General features: G+C 31.1%; 3 protein-coding genes across 3 annotated transcripts; 2 read left to right on the top strand and 1 right to left on the bottom strand.

The window, feature by feature from the left end:
• The first annotated feature begins 1,105 nt into the window (after nucleotides 1-1,105).
• LOC130676466 (ubiquinol-cytochrome-c reductase complex assembly factor 2) lies at nucleotides 1,106-3,046 on the top strand. Its single transcript, XM_057482693.1, has 2 exons — nucleotides 1,106-1,412; nucleotides 2,734-3,046. Exons 1-2 carry the CDS (start codon nucleotides 1,342-1,344, stop codon nucleotides 3,044-3,046), a joined length of 384 nt encoding a protein of 127 aa, XP_057338676.1. The 5' UTR covers nucleotides 1,106-1,341.
• On the top strand, nucleotides 3,012-4,803 carry LOC130676465 (probable methyltransferase-like protein 15 homolog). The gene has a single exon (XM_057482692.1). It carries the CDS (start codon nucleotides 3,012-3,014, stop codon nucleotides 4,107-4,109), a length of 1,098 nt encoding a protein of 365 aa, XP_057338675.1. The 3' UTR covers nucleotides 4,110-4,803.
• On the bottom strand, nucleotides 4,789-14,865 carry LOC130676464 (C-1-tetrahydrofolate synthase, cytoplasmic). The gene is made up of 10 exons (XM_057482691.1): nucleotides 14,713-14,865; nucleotides 12,250-12,315; nucleotides 11,733-12,068; nucleotides 11,392-11,484; nucleotides 9,385-9,526; nucleotides 9,192-9,303; nucleotides 8,256-9,125; nucleotides 7,259-7,476; nucleotides 6,151-7,053; nucleotides 4,789-5,011 (listed from the first exon to the last, which is right to left on the bottom strand). Exons 1-10 carry the CDS (start codon nucleotides 14,739-14,741, stop codon nucleotides 4,922-4,924), a joined length of 2,859 nt encoding a protein of 952 aa, XP_057338674.1. The 5' UTR covers nucleotides 14,742-14,865; the 3' UTR covers nucleotides 4,789-4,921.
• Nucleotides 14,866-20,208: the final 5,343 nt, after the last annotated feature.

Below are 20,208 nucleotides of genomic sequence, written 5' to 3' on the forward strand. Positions count from 1 at the left end.
ATTAATTAATTGTTCCTATTTTTTTAATTACTACTCCGAGCTGCAATATTTCTGACAGCTGTCATCAACAATTGCGTGTTTTTTTTTTAAATATTTTAAATATTTCTATCATATTTTCCCGCCATTTTATTTTGACGTGCGATTTTTAATTTTTTTCCAATTTCTAATAATTTATTTTTCAAATATTTAAATTTACCGCGCAAATAACAAGAATAATTGAAATTATCGATAAAAATAAAAAATTTTGAGTATAATTTTTACTCTAATTAATATAATTATTGACACTAATAAATTTTAATAAAATAACGAAATTAAAATTTTGAAATTTCGCGCCAAGATGGCGCTACTGCGCGTCGCTGTATTCAGCGTTCAAATTTTTGCTAAAAGGGGCGGTCGATGAATTGCAAAATCGATTGTTTTGTATCAACTGGCGGTCCAATAGCAGCAGTCAGTATCATCGAAAATTTCAGTAGGTCCAGATCATTCTTTACATTTGTTTAAATTGAAACAGTATTGCAGTTAATTCGCGGAATCATTCATAAAATTAATTGCTCATAGTAATTGTTTAGTTAAATTGTACAGTGTTCGTAAAATTTAAATTGTGCAAAGTGTCTGTGGTGTCATTAAGTGAGTGTTCAGTGTCAGTGTAAAGTGTCACGAATTGCTGATGCTGACAATTTCCAAGTTCCTGAGCAAAATCATCTGGCATCGTCTAGTGGGGAAATAGCAGTTAAGTGACGTTTTTTAGCTGCAATACACTTGGAGCAATTTAAATTTAAATCTCCAGTGTATGAGGACACCCTTCTGAATATTATTTCCCCGCCAAGGTTTGTTTAAACACTCAAGTGTTTTTTTTTAAATTTTTTGAATATTTTTCTATCACATTTTGCCGCCATTTTATTTTGACGATTTTGAATTTTTCTCCAATTTTTAATAATTTATTTTTCAAATATTTAAATTTACCGCGCAAATGATAAGAATAATTAATAAGGGTGCTAATTAATAGCTGCTGACAATGCATCCAAATTGTCAACTTTTTTGCAAAATTAGCGTCTAGTTGTCGTCAACTTATGGAAATACCCATTTGTTTAAACTTAGCATCAATAAGTTGTCGCAAACTTTCCGTCAGCTTGACTATTAAAAGTCAAACAATAATTAAGCAGTAAATTAATAATTATTCTAATACTTGTTAGTGTAGTGTATTGTTTTATTGATACAAGATTTGAACAATAAACAATATTATCTTCACATGATAAATTTATATTCGTAATTCTTAGTCGTGAATTTAAAAAAATCGCAACTCATAACCTATCATTTTATTGACCAGTTAAATGAAATATTATGGCCGGCACTTATAAAAATTTTATAAAACTACTGGAATCTTGGCCTCTAGATAAATCTAAAAGTGGAAGGTAATTATTTTTTATATTAATCAAAAGTTTATTTTAAAAATTTCATTTTTTTACTGATTCAATATTTCAATAAAAGTTAACCCTTCAGTACTCACTTGGGTACAATACATTCTCTACCCTGATTAAAAATGCTCATTGAAAAGTATTGAAAATTATTTGAATTCTTTTAAATCCATACGGAGATTTTGAAAAATATCAAATGGAATTGAAATTTCGATCATTTGAATACTTTCTAATTCTTATAATGGAATTCAAAAGTATTGAAAAGAATTCAATCTTTCATCATTCTAGAAAAAGATTCAGAAAGATTCGAAAATGTTAATTTATTTCAATTCAAGTCATAACTCGAAATATGGAACTATTTTAGTATTGAGAAAGATTCAGAAAAATTGAAAATTCTCAATTTCTTTCGATTCTTTTCAATCCTACACTCGATTCAAAATATGGAACTATTTTGGTATTGAAAAGGATTCAGAAAGATTGGAAAATGTCAATTCATTTTAATTCATTTCAATTCAAGTCATAATTGGAAATATGGAACTATTTTGGTATTGAGGAAGATTCAGAAAGATTGAAAACTGTCAATTTATTCGAATTTTTTTCAATGCTACTCGTAACCCTAAAATCCGAAACTTTTTTGTTATTGACGAGGATCCAGAAAGATTAAAAATATCAATTTATTTCCCTGGTTAAACAACTGAATTTGATCGAATTAAACAGAATTGAATTTTTAATTCTATTTAATCCAGATAAATTCTGTTAATTCGGTACCTAACTTGAAAATTAATTCTGTCTAATTCGGCAGGAAAACCAGAATTTCTCCGAATTAAAACGAATTTAAATAATTCTACTCGGTTTAATTCTGATTAATTCGAAAATAATTCTCCAATTTCTGGTTCTGAATCCGAATTAAACTGAATTTGAAATTTTTAAATCGGTTTTATTCTGTTTAATTCAAATTCAAATTTTCAATTCAGTTGAATTCTGTTTTGCAGAATTCGACAGAATATAACAGAATTAAAATTTTTAATTCGGTCGAATTCAGTTGTTTAATCAGGGTCGAATCTTTTTCAATTCTTTGGAAATTTAGAAATTCTTATATAATTTTTAGATTTAATATAATTGAAAAGTATTAATTTTATGTCCAAAAGAAAACCTTGTGGAAATGAATTTATTCAAAAGTATTCAATTCTCATCTTTTTCAATACTTTTCAATGAATATTTTTAATCAGGGTACACTTTCATATCTTTAATGTAAGGTGACTATTGAAGGGTAAAAAAAAAGTACTACGTTATAATTAATAGTTATTTTTATCAACAGAGATTTGGGACACTATATTAGAGAACAAATAAAACTAGGATTCGCTCCTGGTAAAATACAGACTAAGGCTGAAAAAGAACAGTGTGACCGCTACTACGTCAGTCTCCAAAGAATATCATCAAACCATTACGCAAATTTATATCCTCGGAAGCTCAATAGCTCGGCAACTTCTTTAAATTCGGGTCAGTGTCATTTTGCACTCAGTTCCGAATTTTCGCAGCAGCTTGAGTTACACAACCGCAGTCTTTTTCAAAAAGTAAAAGACAAGTTTGCGAATAATGGCGACACAGATAAAAAAGTTGCTGACAAATAGATTGCACTTTTATAGCGTAAGATGTTTCACTCAAATGGCTCCCGAGCCATCAGAAGAAGCAGCTACTCGACCTCACACACCGGTCATGGCAAACGAAGTCATCAAATATTTGAACCCTTCTGCTGGTGAAACGTACGTTGATATGACATTTGGCGCAGGCGGTCATTCGACTCGAATTATTGAGTCTGCACCGAACATTAAAATTTTCGCATTAGACAGAGATCCAGTTGCCCATAATTATGCCCAGGCTATGGCGGAAAAATATCCCGGACAAATCGTACCCTTACTGGGACGATTTTCCGAGTTGCCGTCACTACTAAAGCAGCACAAAGTTTTGCCGAATAGCATCGACGGTTTTCTGTTTGACTTCGGCTGTTCTTCAATGCAATTCGACGTCGCCGAACGTGGGTTTTCTTTGTCAAAAAATGGTCCCCTTGACATGCGGATGGATGGATTTAGATGCCCGAATGAGCCGACAGCTGCTGATGTCTTAGAAAGATGCTCGGAAATAGACTTGTCTCGTATAATTAAATACTATGGGGAAGAAAAACAGTATAGGAAAATATCCCGAGCGATTATTGAAGCCCGATATATGTTCAAGAACTTGAAAACAACTTGGGAACTTGCGCGTCTTGTAGAATCGGTTCTCGACAGCGACTTTAGAACCGACAAACTTGGAAGATATGCCCATTCTGCGACAAAAGTATTTCAAGCCCTACGAATTTTCGTTAACAATGAATTGAATGAAATAAACTATGGAATATTAGTCGCTGAGAAATATTTGAAAAATAGTGGACGTCTTATTACGATATCTTTTCATTCACTCGAAGACACTGTTGTAAAACGTCATCTTTCTGGGAACATAACTGAAAATGCTGCTAATAGTTCGCCGTTGAGATTTCAAAATTACGGAAAAGTTTTCTCTCACGGTGAGGTCATGGCGATGACTGAATCCCCGTGGCGAATGTTACATAAACATATTTTGATCCCTACTGAAGAAGAAATTCAGGAAAATCCTCGATCAAGATCCGCTAAGTTCCGAGCCATAGCGAAGATTAAATAAATTTTCTATGATGCTGACATCGAAACTTGAAGTTTTAGTGTCTGTACATCCAGTCGCAATCTATTTTCAGTTTAATTTCGCGAGCTTATATTAGAAAACGCGTAAATTGCATGGACCTGAAGATCGAAACGTTTTTCGCGCAACGAAAATGAAAGAAATTTTTGGAATTCGACTGCTTAAGTAGTTCCCTAGGTTGCAGGTGGCCTAAGATTTTCAGCTGAGGTACCAGCATATGGGTGAAACACTTCGGAAATCTAGTGATCCAGTAGATTTTTCTAACGTTCCGATCTTCGGGGACATTAAATTGCGAATGCCTTCAATCAGCGGACGGAAACATTTGTTTCGTCCTTTGGGAAAAAAACAAGAAATGTTTCTGTTTGATGACTGAAGGCATTTGCAATTTAAACTCTGATACTTGTCATTTGTTTGATAGTCATTTCAAACTGTTAGTTTTGTTCACGTAAATTACAATTAACTGACTGCTGACAATGAAACTTCAAGTTCCAATGCAGGTAATTATGAAAAATATAGTGTGCAACTCAGAATAAAACACTATTTCAGACTGCGGGTATTGTCGGTTTCACCCCGGTCTGAAATCGTTTCATTTCATGCCTTGTTACACAATATACTATTTATTTATGTTAATAATTCATTGTAGATATTGTAATAAAGCAAACTATTTCATATTTCAAAATATTTATCATTTTTTTTTATTATTATATTTTCATTATAAACTGTTTTATATAACATTGAGAAGTGTGAAAAAATATAAACTTTAACAATAATTAGGCAGTAGAAACATGAGTTTATTTTCAAAATAGACCTTCGATTTCATCTGTCTCACTGTTCCAATCCATATCATAAATTGCTGGCCTTGTTGACAGACCCGGCATCATCATAATCTGAAAAAAAAAAAAAAAATACTTTAAGGTAGTACTCTGGTAACTCGCACTGTTTTTCATGCTTTTTTTTTAGAAGGAACAAACGAAAAGTTTTGCATTTTTAGTATAATTTTATTTACGGTTTAAGGTAACGAAAAAACATTTTTTTTAGGAAATTAAATAATTTATTATTATTATCGCTTGAAGTTGACGCCTCAAAAAAAAGCGCGTGGATGGCTCTGGTGATATTGACTCTTGAGGACATTTGAAATTAATAATTCTTGATTAGACTTAATCTATACACGGAAAAAAGAGCAGTTGAAAAATTACAGTTTCTACAGTAAAAAAGGCTTTCGGGGCAAAAATCTTTAAACATTAAAGCTTTAACTGTAATTTTAGAAATTTGTTATAGTAATAAAATTAATACTATTTTAAGCAGCAAATTTAACAGTTTAAATCGACAATATCGAGTTTGAAACTGTAATATTTGTTATTTCTGTAAAATTTACTGATAAAAAATGTAATTTTTACAGTTTCAGACTCGGAGCGCTTTACTACTATACGAAACAGTAATTTTTCAACTGCTTTTTTTTCGTGTAGACATGAGATTCTCACAGGTACTATAATCATGAAATTTTATTGAAAAATAACAAAGTGGCGGACTTTGAAAAAAAAGTCATCTTTTTTTCGTATAGAAAAGGTTGCAAATTGGAAAGTGAGGGGCGAAAAAAATAAATCCTAGTACCGAGAACTTCAAGTGTGTGGAGTAACCAGTTTAAGTTTCAGACCAATAGGTTGAATAGAAAAAAAAAATTAGGACCCGGGTCAAGCGTAAAAACGTTTGGGGATAAACGCATGTAAAGTTTCAGTAATTTTCGGCGCGCAACTAGAAGGCGGTCTTGAAAACTCGTTCCTATTTCGAATTACAGTTTGAAATTTTCACAGTATATTATCAATATATCGTACTTTTGAATTAACTAAAAGAAATTTTCGATTTCTTCAATCCGAGTTACCAGACTACTGCCTTAAATAAAATGGACTAGGACTAAAATTCCCGATTAGAATTTTCCAATTGGATTGAATCGTAGTTTTTAATCAGGGATTCGCACACTTCTACTTTCAATAAAAAAAAAAAAAAAATAGTAGTGTAAATAATATACCTCTCCAACCATAGGTACAATAAAACCTGCGCCAGTGGATACAAAAATATCAGTAATTTCCAACGGGAATCCTCTGGGTGCATTTTTAATTGTCGGATCACCAGTCAGCGAATTGGAAGTTTTTGCCATACAAAGTGGATATTTACTGTACCCCAATTCATTGTATTTTGATATTTTTTCCTTGACTTTATCAGCCAAAATGACATCACCAGCACCATACATCTTGCTGGCGATTGTTTTTATTTTTTCTTCGATGCTCATGTCCAAGTCATAAAGGAATTTAAATTTACTGGGTTGTCCAACTGCCTGAATGACAGCATCTGCTAGATCTAGTGCGCCCTCACCACCTTTAGCCCAATGGGTACAAATGACAGCTTGCCAGGCACCGTTTCTCAAAGCTGCCTCTTTGACGAGCTGTAGCTCAGCTTGAGTGTCTGTAGAATGAACGTTTATTGCAACGACAACCGGGACACCGAATTGGTTTCCATTTTCTATGTGTTTGAACAGATTCGGCAGACCCTTTTCCACTAGATCAAGATGTTCTTCTACGTATTCTTTTTGCAGAGGCGCTCCGGGAGTGACAGTCGGACCGCCGCCATGCATTTTTAGAGCTCTGACAGTTGCTACCAAGACAACAGCACTGGGAATGTGGTTTGAAGTGCGACATTTTATGTCGAAGAATTTTTCCATGCCGATGTCTGAACCAAAGCCAGCTTCAGTTACGACGATACCGTCAGGGCCCACGAGTTTCAATGCTACTTTATCAGCAATAATAGAAGAACACCCGTGTGCGATGTTAGCAAACGGTCCTGTGTGAACTAAAATTGGAGAGCCTTCCAAACTTTGCATCAAATTTGGTTCTATTGCATCTTTTAAAAGAATAGCCATTGCTCCAGTCATTCCCTATTACATAATTTTACTTTAATTATTAATTTATTGACAAATTACAGACGAATACTCATCATAAGCCTGCCCTGTTACCAAATTAATAATGAAAATTTATGATCACGGGAGTGGGAGACTGAAATTCCAAGAAAAGTTTTCCCTACGTCTCCTAGACCAGGCTTATAACGGGTAGTCGACTGTGATACAGTTAAAGTTGACTTACAAAATCTTCGGCAGTTAGTGGTTCTCCAGTTTTTGAAAATGCGACAACAATATTACCGAGTCTTTTTTTCATATCCTCAACATCTGTTGCTAGTGCGAGAATCGCCATTATTTCTGATCCAACAGATATTCGGAATGATGTTTCTCTAGTTATGCCTTTTTCTGTTGGACTTTTACCAATAGTAATTTGACGTAAAAATCTGTCATTCAAATCCATAACTAAAAAAAAATATTGTTATGATTAAGGGGGGAAATGGGTCTGATACAAAAAAAAGAGGATATTTTAGTGATTTTTTTTTTCAGAGGACCTTCGTTATTAAAATTCTTAAAATTAGTGACATTACTGAGCATCATTCCAAGAATATTTTGTTAAATTTTCATAAAAAAATATTGAAAAATAAGCCAGTGGTAGTGGGGAGAGACGTCACCTCAAAAAAAAGTCCATACCGTAGGCAGGATAATTCATGACTGCTTAATCTGAACTCAAAAAACCAAAAAAATTTCTTTAGTTCAGAGTTTTTTGATTGTGCCTTTACCAAAAATTCAAAAATTGATATTTTGTTTATTCCTTCGTTCAAATCCGAGATGAACTTATATACGAAAGAAATCTTTTTGGTTTTTTAATTTCAGTCATGAGTTATCCTGCCTACGGCATGGAAACTTTTTTTTAAAGTGACTCGTCTCTCCCCACTACCACTGGCTTATTTTTCAATATTTTTTTTTGAAAATTTAGCTGAATATTTTTGGAATGATGCTCAATAATATCACAAATTTTATGAATTTTAATAAAGCAGGAACTCTGAAAAAAAAAATCATTAAATAAATCACTAAACAAAATTTTACTACACAGAAAAAAAGGATTTCTTGATGCAAAAAATTTTTACTCTCGCAAAGAAAATTTTTACTTGTCCTAAAAAATTTTTGTTTTATAAATTGAAAACTAAAATTTTCTTGAGTCAAGAAGAAATTTTTTCTGGATGTTTTATAAGTAATGTTACCTCTAGGCCAAATAATTCTTTCGGGATCGATATCCAGTCTAGAAAATTTCGATATTTCTTCATCAGTTAATGAATTTGGATCCGTTTTATTGATTCCGAGCTTCTCAAGTCTTCTTAATTGAATTTTCGAAAATGATCTGACTCCTTTGACAGCCGGTACAAGTCTACTATAAAGAGCTTTGTCCGACTGCGTGGATTCATGGAAATATCGAGCATCAATTTGTGCAGCAAGAAGATTATGAGCAGTCGATACCGCATGAATGTCTCCAGTCAAATGTAAATTGAATTCCTCCATCGGAATAACTTGAGCGTAGCCTCCACCAGCAGCTCCGCCTTTGACACCAAACGTTGGACCCATGCTGGGTTGTCTGAGAGTCGCGATCGAATTTTTGTTGCGATGAGCCGTCAGTGCTTGGACCAACCCAAGTGTTGTTGTACTCTTGCCTTCACCAAATGGCGTAGGAGTGATACCAGCAACGACAATTAATTTTCCATCTCTCTGATTTCTCAGACGGTCCAAAACACTGAGACTTATTTTTGCTTTTTTCGAACCATACGGACTTATTTCATCAGGAGTGATGCCTATTTCATCAGCTAAAAAGGTGATTGGTTTGGGTTCTTGGCTTCTAGAAATCGCAATATCACTTGGCACTGGATTTTGGATCTTCAATGGCAGTGGGCAAATGTTCCACTTAATACTGACAAGTTTTTCTGCTGATCGTTTTGCAGAAATGACCGTATTTTTCATCAACATCGCAACGGTCATTGGACCAACACCACCTGGAACTGGAGTAATGTACGAGGCAACTTTTGCTGCTGATTCGTACTCGACATCTCCAACAAGTCGTTGGCCAGATTTTTTAGTCGCATCTGAAAAAGTTTTTTGTTCAGTTCAAAATTTACACAGTTCGTAATTTTCTAAAGTATTAAATTTACCTGGAATTGAATTGATCCCACAATCGATTACAACAGCTCCGGGTTTTATCCAAGAACCTTTTACCATTTCCGGTTGGCCAATACCCACGACAAGAATATCAGCCTGAGATACCTAAGTACCGAAAAATAATATTTGTTATGAGAATTTGAAATTATTTTATAGAAATATGGAGTCGTTTAAATTGAGACTCACAACTTGGGGTAAATTTTTAGTTTTTGAATGACAAACAGTCACGGTAGCATGATTCCATTTTAATAATTCTGCTACTGGTGTGCCGACAATTTTACTTCTACCGAGAACAACAGCATTTGCTCCAGCAATGGGAACTCCGCTCCTTAATAAAAAAGACAATTTATAATTTATTATTTTAAATATGAACCCTAGTAGCATTCTTAAGGAAGTCTTATGTAAATCTGTATCTTCAGTCTTCAGCAAGTCTGCATCATCAGTCTTGGACGAGTCTGAGGTAAGATACCTCAAGTATATCTAGTCATACTTGCTCAAGATCTGTCAGCTCAGAAAACTTTCTTTATTTAAATTCTCAAAATTAGTGACTATCAAGCATCATTCCAAGAATATTCTGCTAAATTTTCATAAAAAAATATTTAAAAATAAGCCAGTGGTAGTGGGGAGAGCCCAAAGGGAAGAAATTTTTTTGGTTTTTTGATTTCAGATGAGACAGTCACGAGTTATCCTGCCTACGGAATGAAGACTTTTTTTTAAGGTGACTCGTCTCTCCTTACTACCACTGGCTTATTTTTCCATATTTTTTTATGAAAATTTAGCAGAATATTCTTGAAATAATGCTCAATAGTGTCACAAATTTCAAGAATTTTAATAACGAAGGTACTCTGAAAAAAAAATTCACTAAAATATCCTGTTTTTTTTTATCTCAGACCCATTTCCCCCCATAATGTTTAATAGACTGGGCCAAAAAAATTGACTATTTTTTTTTTCATAGCTATATCGAGAATATTATTCAGAATGACAAAATAAAAAATTTCATGAAAGTTTGAGCCCTTAATATTAATTTTAAGAGGTCTATCATCGCTATTTTTAGTTTTAATTCATAATTTAATGTTTTACGTCAGAACTGCTAAAACATTGAAGTAAAAAAAAATCATTTTTACTTATTTTTATGTAAAATTAAATTCCCTACAAAAAAGGTCTGATTGAAAATTTTCGTCAGACAAGCCGTTTCTGTTTAATTAAGCTTAATAAATTGATATATTTTTTCGATTTAACATTTTTACTTTTGAATTTTGTAACTGACGAATCAATAAATATCTAATAAAAACCATAACAGATTTTTGAAGGAAATTTAATGCTCTACAAAAAAGGCCTCTTAACATTTTTTGCTAAATTCACTCCTTCGAAAGTTATTCACGTTATTGAAATCGTTTTGACTCAAATTCAACCTTTAATAACTTTCGAAGGAGTGAATTTAGCAAAAAATGTCAAGAGACCTTTTTTGTAGGGCATTAAATTACCTTTAAAAATCTGTCATGGTTTTTATTAGATATTTATTGATTCGTCAGTTACAAAATTCAAAAGTAAAAATGTTGAATCGAAAAAATATATCAATTTATTAAGCTTAATTAATCGGAAACGGCTTGTCTGACGAAAATTTTCAATCAGACCTTTTTTGTAGGGAATTTAATTTTACATATAAATAAGTAAAAATGATTTTTTTTTACTTCAATGTTTTAGCAGTTCTGACGTAAAACATTAAATTATGAATTAAAACTAAAAATAGCGATGATAGACCTCTTAAAATTAATATTAAGGGCTCAAACTTTCATGAAATTTTTTTTTTGTCATTCTGAATAATATTCTCGATATAGCTAAGAAAAAAAAATAGTCAATTTTTTTGGCCCAGTCTAATGTTTAATATAGTTTTATCGAGTGATAACATTATTAACTTGTAGCATTTTAAATTTTAGAGAACCACAAGGTTTGCTAATGAGACTGCGTTTGAGCTCGAAGTGACTCGGAGATAAAGAAACCCGATATCTTAAGCAATTCTGCAGCAACTCTAACCGAACATTGTTATATATTACGTATATTGATTAAGAACTGCTGCAGACTTTTTCTACAGTCTTGTTTAAATCTTCCGTAAGAAATTTGTTGTAGGACAAGACAATGCTACTAGTGTATGCTACTTAAATATTATTTTAAAAATATATTTAGTGCACTTACTTTTTTATGAGCTCGATGCAACCATTTGGAGTACATGGTAAAAATCCAGACATGTTTCCAATAGCTACTCTGCCTTCATTTATGGTATTAAGTCTACAAATATAAATCATAAGTAATGATTCGCAATTAATTTATCAATTATTATAATACACAGTAAAAAAAATTGTCAATGCGTTAAAAAACACAGTAAGTGTTGCCTACTACGAAAATTAAAGCGATAAACATTTACTAAGTTACTTAAAAATTAACACAAAATTTATGTTGAAAACTCAATCGTCAGTCGCGAGTACAATATTTTTTACTGTAGATAAAATTAAAATATCAGGACAAATATTTATTACCCATCGACATCTTTTTCCGGTATAACTGCATCAGTGATCAAGTCTGAATTAATTTTATTGATACTATCGAGCGGCATTTGCACAATAATACCGTGAGTTTGTGGATCATTGTTCAATTTACGAAGTTTGCTCAGCAGTTCCATTTCAGTCGTAGTATTCGGCAGCTTAACATGAGTTGCATTTATTCCTATTTCTGATGCGGCTTTTATTTTCATCCTAATGTAGACATTTGAATCTTCCCGCCCTCCGACTTGAACAATAGCCAGTCCTGGTGAAAACTCCGGTAGTTTTGACTTAATATTCATTACATCTTTTGCTAATGAGTCCCGGATTTCTCTGAAAAATCAATGAAATTTATATAAATTTCTAATTTAAGTTCAAGGTCACGCAGAATTTTTATTAATATGATCAATTTATGACATAATTAATTATTAATTATCGAAAAAATAAGTGACTAGATGTTTACTTTGTCATATATATCGTGAATTATAAAAAGTTAATTGATATTTTTACTCACTTTGCTAAATTCGTGCCAGAGAGTACAATACCACGTGCGTCCATTGTGATTCCTCTGTTGAAAAATCTACGAATCGAATTTTATTTATTGGCGCAAGATTTGAAAATTACAAAATTATGGCAAAAGTAGAAAAGTTGCAGCAAAGAGTATAAATTTATTATATTTTAATTTGTATATATTTCACGTGAGTTACGGAGTCGAATAAAGGAATCGAGTTGACAAGACCGGTTTTCTTAGACTACGCAGTACGCATACCCACATGTTTAATCGCAGAGGTTATATTTATATAGAATATCATTTCCACACATGGAATTTATCCGTGCGCGCATATATGTATAATATATCTGACGGTATGAGTGTGCGTGTTCTGGAGAGGGTCATATTAAATCTATGACGTAGATATATATCATGTTTTATATATCAGTATGGAATTTGCGTAATTCTTATTTTTTTTTTTAATGGAAGAGATAAAATTTGATTGATATTAAGATATTAATTGTACTGATTAATAATTTATGTAGAGGGGTGGGGGTAAAACGGGGTACCGAGAAATACTCAAATTTCGGGGACTCAATGCATTTTCTTTTTTTTTTAATGATATTCAAAATCAAAGAAATAGAAAAAATTTCAGCCGGAAAAAAAATTTTCATTTTTTACGGGAAAATGAGGACCGCTAAAAAGTTTCTTGCGAGTAATTTTACATAAAGAAAAATTATTGAATGCAAAGAAGAAAAAAATTTTGATAGTTTTTATCATAAAACAGAAGCTAACATTTTTTGACTGACACTAGATTTTTTAAAGTTTGACTACCGATAAGGGGGACCACTAGTATGAAATTTTGAAAAATCAATTCATTTTTTTAAGATATTGAAGTTAGCCGACATCCAATAATTTTTGGATTTTTTTTTAAACAATAAATTATTAAAAAACAAAATATTTGAAAAAATTGCACCTATAGTTTATTAAATTTTCTACATGAGTATATTTTTATTTTTTAAATTAAGTCGTTGGAACGAAAATTCGAAATTTTTAACTGTCTGCTAACTTCAGGGTCATATTTTTTTAGTGATCCTGAAGTTAGCAGACAATTAAAAATTTTTGAATTTTTTTTCAAGAGACAAAAAAAAAAAAATCTAAAAAAATGCACTTGTAGAAAATTTAAAAAACTACAGGAGGAATTTTCTGAAATATTTTTATTTTTAATAATTAATCATTTTTGAATAAATTCAGAAACTATTAGACGTCTGCTAAATTCAGTATCATTTTTTTTTTTACATATGCCGATATTATATACCTTAGAAAATAACATACGACAATTTCTACTGCATATATTGAATAGTTTTTTTGAGTTACCGTCATGTGAAGAGCTGCCGCTTATCGGTTCTCGAAAATACATTTTTCGAAATTTCTGTATCTATAACTCGAAGACAAATCATCCGATCGACTTGATTTGATTTGCAGCTTCTTTTATAAATGTTTCTACGTACCACGAACCTCCAGTTTTTCGATCGAATCAAAAATGTAATTTTGGCAGGCCAAAAATAATCAAATTTTTGCGCGAAATTTGAAATTTTTTTTAAAAACTCCGCCATTTTGTTAAATTTCAATTTTTTTTTTAACCCGAAGGTTATGGTATAGGAAATACTTTCAAGTTTAATAAACTTTTTAGTTTTTTTGATTTCCGGTATTGTGAAGGTCGCTGTCACTGCAGCGGGGGGATTTTTTTATACGAGAGATTGTGAATAACTCGCTGATTTTTGAATTTTTTGGTCCGAAATTTTTATCTTGTATTCATTATATATCCAGAAATATATCCTTAAAACATTAGAACATTCCATGCAGTAGTTTTCTTTAAAAAAATTCCCAAAAATTATCTTTTTTTCAGGCGGTCACACTAGTGGTCCCCCTTCAAATTGTTAATTTTTTATTTGCTAATCACTTTTTATTATTAACTTGAAAGTAAAAAATCGAAGTTAATTTTAATTTCAAAGAAGATATTTTTAAAAAAGCAACTATATTTTTTTTAAGTAATGGATCAAAAAATAATTGGAAGTTAATTAAATTTCAAAAATTGTAAATAGTTTCGAGTTTCTCTTTAAAATACATCTGAAGTAATTTGACACTGGGAATAATTTTTTGGTAAATTGATAAGAAAAAAAAATTTTTTTCACGAAAAACAAAAGATGGTTTGAATTTATAATAAGAAGGAAAAATTTCCCATAATTTTGTTCCATTTACGATTTTAAAAATTTTCAGTTGCGCGCGTTTTTTTTAAATGTTCAGGTTTTATTATTTCTGATTTATGTCATGCATTTTACGACAGTTGATTCAATTTTCAAAAAATGATATATGGAACAAATTAATTATTTTAATGAACTGTAAAAATATAGACAATTAGTTGAGTATTGAATATGATTAAGTTTCAAATTAAAATTAATTTTTTAAAATATTTATTATGCTTACTTAGAAATTTTTAGTATTCGTGAAGTCATATAACGATATTTTAAAAGAAAGAATCGATAATAACTGAGCAGTGTTCGAATTTCAAATTACTTATTTCGATTAACAAAATGCTGTCATAAAAATCATTATTTATTTATGTACACAGCTTAAAAGATTGAGTAATGTAAAATCACAATAACGATAAACTCTGCACCATTATGAGGTTAAAACTAATCTTGCTTTTGAATTGATAACAAATGTCATTATTCTTTCACACAAATTTAACTTAATATGCTTATTAAATTCAATTGCCAATAGCTAAGTACAAGCGATTGAAAAAAGACTTGATAATCTAGGTCAGTTATACTTAAAAATTTATCGGACAAGATTTCCGATCAACCAAATTTATATAGTAACGGTAAAACTTTTTGAGTTAATGTTTGAATCTGGTAAACAATTTGCTTCTCAAACTTTGAAGTAGTTTATTAACATGACACAACAAAAACTTTTTAAATTGCATGAGTTACAAAATAACTTAACGTCATATCTATCAATTTTTTTTTTTCAATTTTTTAATCTATTTTTAAAACAAATGGAATTTTTCAGTAATGATAGTAATTTTTGGTTTGGATATTAAATTTTTTATTTAAAAAGTATGTTTTTATTCGTGACTGCAATTTTCTCAAGCAATTTCGAGCTGCGGTTTTTTCCGCGCACGGAGAATATTTCGAAAAATAAAACACTTCAACGAATTTTTATGCCAACATATCAGATAAGTAATAATTGTAGTAATTTTCCGTCTTCATTTTGTAACGTAAAATTTTGTAACTTCTATAATTATTCTAGAAAAAATATTACAATTATTTTAAAAAATGAATAATAAGTTACAAACTATAACGGGCTGATTTTTATTATTCGTAATTTTATGATTACACTTTTTAATATTTTAAGAACAATAAACTTTGCAGTATTTTTTATTATATTCATTTAATTTAAGTAAAAATTATTTCTAATTCGATAATAAATGTATCGTTTAATTAATATTCGATGCACCCAACATTAATTTTTCAATAACTCAGTAGTAAAAATTCATTTGACCTCAGCTATTAATATTACAAGTATTTATACAAAAATTATAGTCCCAGCATAATAAAATTTGTTGACTGCTCTATAGAAACTGTATCGCTGCAACGAATTATACAAATGAACCTCATGGTTTTCATTTTTGCTCGGCGAAATATTATAAAGGAATAACGATTGTTACTTTACATACTACAGTTTTTAATATTTCGATAAAACAAACGATAACTCGATAAATACGTGTAAATAAAATGTAATTTCACTTGAGGCCTGCCAGCAAGTGGATAGAGGATTCGCCAACAAACTGCGAGGTCCAGTGATCGCGCCCGGGACTCGGAAAAAAAAATGAACTTCGAAACCTGACTTCTCAATCCTACACCATATCACTAAACTAGTCAAGTCTTCTGTTGAAAGACAAAGCTCTCTCTCTCCCACTCTCTCTTTTTTCTCGAGAAATATAACTTACTAGTTTTTATTATGCCGGCATTACAAAAAATAAAAACAGATTGATAGAAAATGTTATGCTAGAATGTAAAAATAAAATTAACCACTACAAAATTTATTGTACTGAGTAATAATTCTTATGAATTACACAGCTCAGTTTTTAAAATATGATTTTAATTTTTGTTGTGCTAGACTACGAATATTATAAGCATAAATTGCACTAATTAAAAACGAAAGTGATCTGTTTCAAGTTTGGTAGCCTAGCATCGTAAAATTTGACGTATTTTCTATTACTATTTCCTGCATTTTTGAGTCTCATTTTTCCTCGTGTGTAGCAAAGTAAAGCATAAAAATAATTTATTAATTTACGGGAGTAAAATGAAAATAAAATCAAAGAGAGTTTTACTTATACGATAATTGTAAGGTGATTGCTGTGATGGAAAGTGTAAAATATATTATGATTACCGATAGGTTACTTATTGGATATTATCCAGCAAACACGAAGACCCCATCCAATTTCCCTGATATTCGCGTGGAAGGGGTCTTTCCGGTTGGACGGCCTAAGGATTCCAGAAATACCTTTAGTAAGCAAAGAGGTCGAGGCTCTATAGCGTATGCTAGTGAGAAACACCACCCCCAGAATTTCGATAGCCTCGTATTAATTTCATATCCCTTCCGTCGTCACAACGGGCGGCTTCAATCATCTATTTATTGCCGGCGATCCAATCTCGACATTTTGTACGTCCTCATCCTCTTCTATTTCTCGCGCGAATCTTTGTCCACGTCCAGGGTAAACCCTTCGTGATATCGTCTAGATGCGAGGGAGTGCCAGATGCCCATTAATTTCTTGGAAGATGATTGAAAACCTCGGATAATGCGATTAATACGGTCATTTGATTTCACAAAAGTTTAGTTAACACAATCAGATGATAAATAATTATTCAATCTTAATGCTCATATTAAGCTCTATCTGCATGAAAAACATTCACTCAATCTTATAATATTATAATTATATATCATTTTATATTCTTTGGGCTTCAAAGTTGTTATTAAATTGAATCCTCGAATTTTTCGATCTAAAAAATTTGAATTCCACTGAAAAAAAAAAAAAAAAAAAGTACAAAACATAAAAATTGGATACAAAAAAACTAATGATATTTTTTGTAAACTTTTGATTTATGATAAGAGCCCAATTACTCATTAGAATCAAGGAAATTAATCGCGATTTGAATTAATTAAAAAAAACTCAACTGCAATTTAAAAAGTTTATTGAAATTAAAAACTGATCAGATTACAGATTAATTAGTCCAGTAATTGAATTTTCAAAAGCAGTTTTTTTTTATCAACTTTAAATTTACTTAAATAATTATATTCAAAATTATCCCGTACTAAAAAAATATATATGCGGGCAAATTGCATATATGAGACATAATTTATTTGTATAAATTTTTTTCGTATGGGAAATTGTTTAATTTTTACGACTTTTGATTGTGGAAAGACGAAATTTTAGCGCATAAAATATTGAGAATGTAAAAAATAATTTTTTAAGAAAAGCAACAATTTATTAATTTAATAAACCGCCGAAAAGTTTTGTGCTTAAGACCATACCAAGACGGAATTCCGTAGACATTCGAAGTAGTTAGCTCACGGAAATTCGGATAGGGTGCTCTCCTAATACCCTTTTGGTCGATGTCGAATCTCCGTTTTCTCCGCCCCCGATCATCCGCGACCCCGGTCATCCCCAAAGATTTTGTTGCTTCGCGTAACCCTTTAAGCTTTAACTATCTTGCCAACTCGAAATACTAAGGCTACCTAAACTATCTTTAGCTAGAAATGACGTAAACAGACCGACTATGAGAATGTAAATAATAATAAAAAAATTTCAAATTCATTTTCAGTCGAACTATTCTACGGAAAACTTTTATTATTGAAAAATTAAAAAATGTATTGTTTTAAGTGCCAACTTAAAAAAACAATGGCATCAAAATATTATTCCCTTCAATGATTTGCGCATTTTAACACTTCAATATATAAATTCAATATCATTTTTAATGATGACTATTTTTAATATTTGACAACAGAAAAAAAGAATTTCTTGACGCAAAAAATTTTTACTCACCCCAGGAAAATTTTGGCTTGACCCAAAAATGTTTCCTAGTCTTATATAAGAACCCGAGTCGAAACACAAATTTTTGTTTAATCCTCAAAAGCCTCAATATCTTTGATGTTTTATTTGGCGCCCAGAAAGTAACTCAAGTACTCAAAATCCTCAATGAGAACTATGAGGTCTAAATGCGAATAATTTATCGATTTTGAATCATAACTAAGACCTCAAAATCATCAACGAATGAAAAGTTATAGTTCGGACTTTGAAAAATTTTAGATAGAAAAGGGAGGGGAGAGAATGCGTCGAATGAGACTTTTGAGGTTCAAATGGGGATAAAATTATTCCTGTATGTTTTGAGTATTTTGAGGCTCTAATCCAGATTATGTTATTCCAGTTTAGTCCTCAAAGTGGTAAAATGGGTCGTAACTATTATTTTGAGAACTAAACTAGGATAACTTTCTGTACTGTTGTCAATCTTAAAATTCTAAATTGATCCTCAAAAACCTCATTGAGAATTTTGAGACGTAAATCCGAATTTGTTTTTTGACTCGGGAAAATTTTAGTTTTCATTTCTTAATTCAAAATATTTTTTGCACCAAAAAATCCTCTTTTTCTGCGTATAGTTTAAGAAAATTAATCTAAAAATGACAATAAGAAATTGTAAATGGATGAATATCAAATCTTCATAACTAAATAAGGAGTATGTCTTAAGGGCTGATTGGTAAAATTTATCTTTCTCTCTCGGCAATTTCATAAGAGCGAGCAATTTCGTGAAAGGAAACTCCAATCTCTCGTCTTATCTCTCTCGAGTATTTACTATTTCAATCTGTAAATTCATTGGAGCGTTGTCATCTTAAATCACTAGAATTAATTAACTAGTCGAGTAACAAGAAGTCTACAAGCTTTCATAAACTACATATGTATATATGTATATATATTTAAAGGGGTAAAAGCAAAAGAGGGAAAAATAGTTGCCTCAAAATTTTATTATCGATTTTTATATTAAAAGTACACTGAAAAAAAAGATGTCAGTGCGAAAAATATTTTGCACTATGAATTGAAGACTAAAATTTTCTTAGGGCTGGAAAAAATTTTTCGCGCCAAGAATTTTTTTTTTAAATCTTAAATTTTCACCGAAGAAAAAATGTTTTTTTCAAATCTAATGGAATTCATTTGCGACAAAGAAATATGAAGGAGAAAGTGGGGAAATGTGGCCCTTTTAAGAAAAAAGGGCTTATATGTAATATAAATCTAAGCCCATTTTGCCCCACCCCCTTCCCCCCTACGGGGATAAATGAAAAAGTAAACAAAACTTTGAATAGTGAAACATCTATAATTTTAATTTTAAAAATAATGAATGCTATCGAAAGTATGCATTTAAAAATGAATAAATATGATTGGTCCAGAAGTCCTTGTCGAGAGGGTAAGAATATTGTATAGGGGGATTGTATGTTTGGTAGTAAACTCTAACTGCCTCTAGGGTAGGAACAAGAAAGATAACTTTACTCGAGCGAGTAAGACGAAGCAGGGGTTGATTGGGTGACCAACTTATCTCCCCTACGCGATCTCGGTGCGCGATTTACTCGTTTTTTTTTTCTATTTACATTTATTAACTTACTATTGAATCTTTTCACTGTAAAAAATCGATTAATTTTTAATCCGAATTCCCTCTGTCACTCAGAATTTCTGAGTTTTCGAAAAAAATCACATCGCGCGCGGAATTAATAGAATTTTTTTTCAATGGAGGGGTGTAATTTTTATTTCATCGGCATCCACTTTGATTCAAAGTTTTAGTGTTCAAATAAATTTATATTTACTAGAAACAATTTTTTATGCAAATTTACTAATGATTTGAAAATTAACGTACAGTTAAGAATTTTTTGATT

Source organism: Microplitis mediator, chromosome 10, assembly GCF_029852145.1.
Source record: "Microplitis mediator isolate UGA2020A chromosome 10, iyMicMedi2.1, whole genome shotgun sequence".
Lineage (NCBI taxonomy): Eukaryota > Metazoa > Arthropoda > Insecta > Hymenoptera > Braconidae > Microplitis > Microplitis mediator.